The sequence below is a fragment of the Galeopterus variegatus genome, unplaced genomic scaffold (assembly GCF_000696425.1).
Source record: "Galeopterus variegatus unplaced genomic scaffold, G_variegatus-3.0.2 Scaffold798, whole genome shotgun sequence".
NCBI lineage: Eukaryota > Metazoa > Chordata > Mammalia > Dermoptera > Cynocephalidae > Galeopterus > Galeopterus variegatus.
The window spans coordinates 308,867-315,434 of NW_007726909.1; the positions used below are offsets into that span (position 1 = coordinate 308,867).

The 6,568-nt window shown below is 30.9% G+C and overlaps 1 protein-coding gene across 2 annotated transcripts in view; it reads right to left on the reverse strand.

Moving 5' to 3' along the window:
• Nucleotides 1–6,568, reverse strand: part of TMEM135 (transmembrane protein 135) — a 262,415-nt gene that overhangs the window by 238,982 nt on the left and 16,865 nt on the right. The window contains exons 2-3 of one of the 2 annotated variants that reach the window (XM_008572520.1): nt 6,073–6,200; nt 3,617–3,709 (exon numbers count right to left, since the gene is read on the reverse strand). In XM_008572520.1, the coding sequence (XP_008570742.1) occupies nt 3,617–3,709; nt 6,073–6,200 (221 nt within the window). The remainder of the gene's footprint in view (nt 1–3,616; nt 3,710–6,072; nt 6,201–6,568) is intronic. The other variant, XM_008572521.1, reaches the window with a different exon arrangement.

The window sequence follows — 6,568 nt, forward strand, 5'->3', positions numbered from 1 at the left end:
GTCGGTCGCGGGTGCGGGCGGCCGGCCCGTTGGGGTGACGGCTTTGGGGTTTGGATTTTTTTGCCCGTCCCGAAAAAAGACAAAAAAAAAAAAGATTTTCGGATTGGTTCACCAAATAAAACCCAAATTTATGCTGTATATGAGAAAGACATAAAACAAATGATTTCAGAAAGGTAAAGACATACTAGCAAATGCAAACAAAAAGAAAGCTAGAGTTGTAATCTTGTTATCTAAAAAATATAGAACTCAAGCCAAAAAGCATTAAATTACATGAAAAATATACATTTTAATGCTAGTGATTCCACCTCAAAATGAAGATACAACCTAAATAACATACTCAATACCATAGATCTTATGGCTATCAACCTTTGAAGCCAAACAATAGAGAATACACCTTTTCTTCAAGCATTCATAGAAGTCACAAAAACTGAACATAAATTAAGCCACAAAGAAAATTTTAAGTTCCATACAGAGGAAATACTACAAACAACATTCTCAAGTAAGAATGCAATAAAAACTAGAAATTAATAACAAAGAAGCCCTTCCATCTTCTTAAACTTGCTACTAAATAATTCTTATATCAAAGGAAAAATAAAACTAAAATTGCATAATTTCTAGAAAATGATATTAATGAAAATACTACATACCAGAATCTACAGTATACAATTAAAGCAGTTATCAGGAGAAAATTCATAACTTTAAATACTTATATCAATAGCATAAAGAGTGAAAATAAATAAAGCACCAAACTAATAAGTTTTCAAAAATGAAAGCAAATGAGTAAAAAGAAAGTAGAAGAAAAACAAGACTTACAACACACAGACACACAAAACCCAGAACTAAAAAATAAGATAATTCATTGAAAAAAAAGATCAAAAAATTTCTAACTTCATAAAAAGGAAATAACAAAATTATGCAAAATAAACAAGTTGAGAAATAACTACCGAAAAACAGAAAATTCAGTCAAATAACAGACTACTTTGTACAACTCCACACAAACATAAAAATCTTTTTAAATGGATAATTTCTGGAAAATGGAAAATTTTTAAGAGATAGATAACTTCTTAACTCTTAAAGACAGTTACTAAAACTCTTTATTGAATGACTTGAAAGTGTAAGCAGACCTATTTCCATAGAGGAAACATAACTTTTTTTTTTAAGAACTACCACCCAAAAGGAGTCATGCCCAGGAGGTTTCACAGAGGAAATTGACCAAACATTCAAAGGCTGGAAAATTAATTGCTACTTAAGCTATTCCAGAGCAAGGAAAAAGGAGTAAAACTTCTGACATACTTTATTAAGTGAATATCACACTGACACTCAAACCTAATAAAGAACACACGTAAGCACGCATGCACACACACAATGCCTAGCCAATCTCACAAATACTAATGTCATGATTGAGTGAGGTTTATTCCAGCAAAGCAAGAACTGTGGAATATCAGGAAATCCATTAATTTAATTCACCATAAATAATATATTTATTGGAAAGATCTGGTAAGCGACACCTTAATCACATATTTAAACTCAGAACCATCAAGCTATGTACCTCCTGATTGCCTCAGTATCATTTTTGAAGTACATTCTTATGAAGAATGTTCAATTTGAATCTATTCAAGCTTTTAGATGGAACTTTAAGTTTACAGGAAGTACACATAAACATGAATTACCAAAATTAATTGATAAATTAACGAATTAAGCAATTCCATGATGAAACAATTCAGACAAAACCAGAAATGTGTTACATACAACAAGACAACTGGCCTGGTCACTTCAATAAGTCAATGCCATGGGAAAAAAGTGGGAAGACTATCCTACATTAAAAGAAAACAAAGAAATAACATATATAAACTTTTGACCACATTCTGATTCATTAAAAAAAACTATCAAAGCCATTTTAGGACAATATGGACTGGATGGTATTAAGGAATGATTGCTAATTTTCTTACAGGTCATAATAGCATTGTAATTATGTAGAATACCATTATTTTAGGAGATGCATGCTGAAGTATATACAAGTAAAGAGTCATGATGTCTACAATGTTTCCATTTGATTCACACACACACAAAACCGCACATACATACACATACATTCACATACAAATAAAGAAAAATGGCAAAATATTAACAACTATTAACTCTAGTTGATGTTGTTCATTTCAACAGTTGTTTTTGAGAAGCAGCACATAACTACAAAAATGCTTATTATTCAAGTGCTAAAAATAAATAGTAGCATACTTGATTTAAAGCATCTTTAAAGCTTCATATATCAGTAACATATATCTTGAAAATATATTTCCAAAACTAATATTCACATTTTAAAATTGACCAGGAAGTTACAATCACCAGAAAAACTCCATCATTACTTATGGGCAAAATACAATAATAATACTTAATACATATATAACACTTACTGTGTGCCAGGCACTGTTCTAAGCATTTTTAAACATATTATCTCACTTAATTCCCTGAACAACCCTACAAGTAGATTATCACTATTTCCATTTCTCAGGTAAGGAATAAGCCATAGAGGTCACACAGTAAACGGCAGAGCCAGGCTCCTGAGACAGATATTACAGCTCCAGAATCCACGCTTTAACAACCATGGTGCAACTGTCCTCTCAGGTGAAGTAAAACCCAAGTTTCTGACATTACTGACTTGATTTTGCTGAGGTTATAATATTCACCAGTCCTCTGAGTTCAGTAATTCTAACAATCTAAAAGTATCATGATATAATCAAACCAAGAACCACAAAAATTTAAATACTATTATATTTACAAAAGTAAGAGTGACTTCAGGTGGTTGAAGTAAAAATTCAGTTATCTGATAAGATCTATTCATACTCTTACTAGGAGTATGTATACCAGGAGTATGTATAGTATACAGTTACTATAATAAACATTTTCATGACTGAAAGATTTTAATATATGACTCCATCTTGACTCTATGGAAAAAAAGGTAGATTTCTCAGTAATAAAAATAATTATGTGGCAAACATTCTCTTATGCAAAAACTTTAACTTCAACTGTTTACCTGACTTACTACACAAGTTTGAAATATTTTATGGAAATCTTATTAATTCACATGGAAAATTTCAGGTTAATAACAATCAAAACTTTTTTTAATGACAAGAAGACCTAAAAATAATAATTGATCAGCTCCCGTCATTGTGTCAAGAAATAAATAAATAATTCATTGATTGATTTAACAGAGGTCTCTCAATGAGCCTGAAGCAAAGTACAGATCTACATGATAACAGCAAACTATTGTTAATTTTCTTAGGTGTTATAATGGTATTGAGGCCATGGAAAAGCTCTTTCATTAGAATTTGTACGTGCCCTGTTTTAGTTAGGTCATATCATAGAATTCTCTAACTTTTAGTAAACAGAGACTATTATTGCTCTATAATGTCAATCTTTATATAATTAATAATTATAAATGATAATATTAATAAAAAATTAATTTTCAATCAAATATTTACAGAGCTAAAAAATATATATCTTGAAATATTTCTCATCTGTGAACTACAATCACTGATAAGCAAAAAAAAAATTCTGGTTGGGGTGAGGGATAGGTAACCATTTCAATTAAATACATACATATGTAAAATTTTACCTGCTTTTTCTTTCAATCAGAATGGCCACATAAGATGCTGGCAAAGCGGCACCAAAGCCAGGAGACCATGAGTAGAATTTTCCAAGTATCTTCCTGAAATTCAAATTTGGAATTTTTGTATGAAACTCCTAGTTGGTCATTTCAGTTATTACAAACAGAAGTTTCCCTTCTCAGTCCAACCTCTCTCTAAATGTCCCATTGCACCTTAAATTCAACATGTCTAAAACCAAACTCATTATCTCTCCTCCATCCCTATTAATTTGTTCTCCCTCCTCTATTTTCCTAGGTTAATGACATCAACAACTACCTATCCATTTACGTTGGACATTTAGAATCTCCCTCAACTTTGTTTCCCTTACCTCATCCATATATTAAGTCATTCCCTTAAATGATTCCATATACAATTTATCTCTCAAATTCCTCTCAAATTCACTGTCCCTACCTTAGTTAAGTCCCTCATCATCTCTCATTAAGGCTGCTACAATAATTTAGTCACATTCATTCAGGCATTCCCTGATTCAAAACTGCCGGCTAAGCAAACCTTCTGTGTTCTCAATTTCCTTATATATTAAATGGGAATAATAATATTACCTGTCTCATACCAATGTTATGAGGACTACATGAGATTATTTCCCAGCATCATGCAGAGCACATAGTAAGTACTCAGAAAGTGCTAGCTGTTACTATAGTTATTAATATTATTTTTTATTACCACTTTTGATTTTTGTTTTCTCATTATTACTATTTTTGAATACATGACAGATATTCAACAAATGTTTTTCCTTCTTTGCTTCTACAATCTTTGACAACTTTTTCTTATGGCACTTAATAAAGTACTTTATATTTTTTAGTTTTATGTATATATCATTTTTCATTTATTAGAATATGTTTTTTGAAAGTAGGAATCTTCATAGTGTCTCATACATTAAGAATGTCATAGCTGCTTGGGTTTTTTAAGAGAAAAAAAAGAAATTTGGAGATTTTAGGTGACTTTTTTTCCTTTCAAAACAATATGTTTCTAAGAAAGGGAGAAGCAGCACATAAAAATAATAGCAATATCTGAACAAAGTTGGTCAACTGACCAAGGGCCAGGGTTCAATCCCTATACTGGCCAGCCACCAAAAAAAAAAAAAAGTTGGTCAATTTCTAAATGATGCATTATACAAAAAATATATTTATATATACACAGATGGGGATCAAGAATCACAGATAAAATGATCTTTGTAACTGAAGCTCAGATTAAAAAGGGTTAGAAAAAATACTGAGGACCTATAACTCGGGTATTTCTGAAACAGACATCAAAAACTTTCTCCAGCCTGAGAAGACTGGAGGTGGTTTTCCTTCCAATATAAAATTCACAAAGGACTTAAGTTACTGAATATAAAAACTAAAGGAAAATTAACTCAATGAATCAGATATAGGAGTAACATGCATGTTACCTTAATTTTAAGTATTTTATGCTTCCACTGTTAACAAACAGTTCCACAGAATATAAAGAAATTTGCTGTGAGAGCAACTTACACTTACTGTAGTTTTTTAAAACCTAAATTATGTATAACCTTATTCTTTGAGTTTTAAAAAGTCTTAGAAATTTTCCAGAGACCACATGATGAAGAAATTTCCTTCCTTACATAGATTTTTCAAGTAAATTTAAAGGCATGAATTGCTCAATAGTATAAAATTATTATCAATTATATTCTGCGTAATCTAGAAGTTATAAATATCAATGCTCTGAGAAAAAAACCTGTAAAAGAAATTATATTTTTAATTGCAGTTAAAATATACCTGTAGAACTACTTTGGACAACATCAATATGAGGATGTTAATATTTTAATTTGACAGATATAAAAAACATTAGTTTAGGTTTTCAACCATCAGTGGAGAAAAAGATAAAAAAGTAAGTATCTTACAAATGTGTCTGTCAAAGCACTCAAAAGACTGAATTCTATCTCCACCTCTAATATATAAAGCATGCAGTATAGGTAATTCACATAAGACTGAATCAGGATCAAAAGTTCCAATGGTAGGATATACTAGGAGTTAACTTATTGTTTTATACATAAAAATGTGCACTTTACAGTCCTTTTGAAGTTTGCTCACTGCACATGGCCCTAACTTACGTCATAGACAGTTGCTTTGAATTCCTGATCTATAAAACTGAAAAGCTAAGAAGTCATGATCAACAACTTGATAAATATAACACGCCTCAGAAAATGTGCGGTATATTAAGGCATTTTTGCTTGACCAGTAACTTAAAGTTTATATCACATTTCGAGGCCAAGAGACCCAAAGATCCTGGTTTTACCAACTTCCTTTGAGATAAATGTCGTTTCACAGATAAAAGAAAGAAAAAAAAAAGAGGTGGTGACCTACACAACATTCATGTAAACATCTGCTTGTTTCCATTTGAACAAAGGAATTTGTATTAACTTCTAGCGGTGAATATGAGTACCAACCTTAAAATGCAAAAGAAAGCCATATACAAGGCCCCATTAGCAGTCAAAAATGAAGCAGATTGTAGAATCTCAGGGAGTAGCTTGTGTAAATAATAGTCTAATTTTCGTTTCCGAAGAATTGCTGCAATCTGGAAAGAGAAAGTTTATTTTGTTTAATCCAACCAACTTTTCCCACCTTAAATTAGCTCTTACATGGAAGCTACTGAATAAAAGCATATATTTAAAAATTAAAGTAAAAACTCTGGCATTTTACTGGCTCCTCTATAAAAATACAATTTCTTAGACAAAAAAGAAGACACTTGAATTTACTGAGGGTAAAATATACACCAAGAACTACAACATTGGTTATATGATGAGTAACCTCCACATCTTGAAGTTATTTGTAATGCCTTAAAAACCATTTTAAACTGAAAAATGAAATTTATTTTTATTTTTTTTTAATTTTTTTTTTTTTTTTTTGTCTTTTGTCTTTTTCCGTGTCCGGCAACGGATCGCA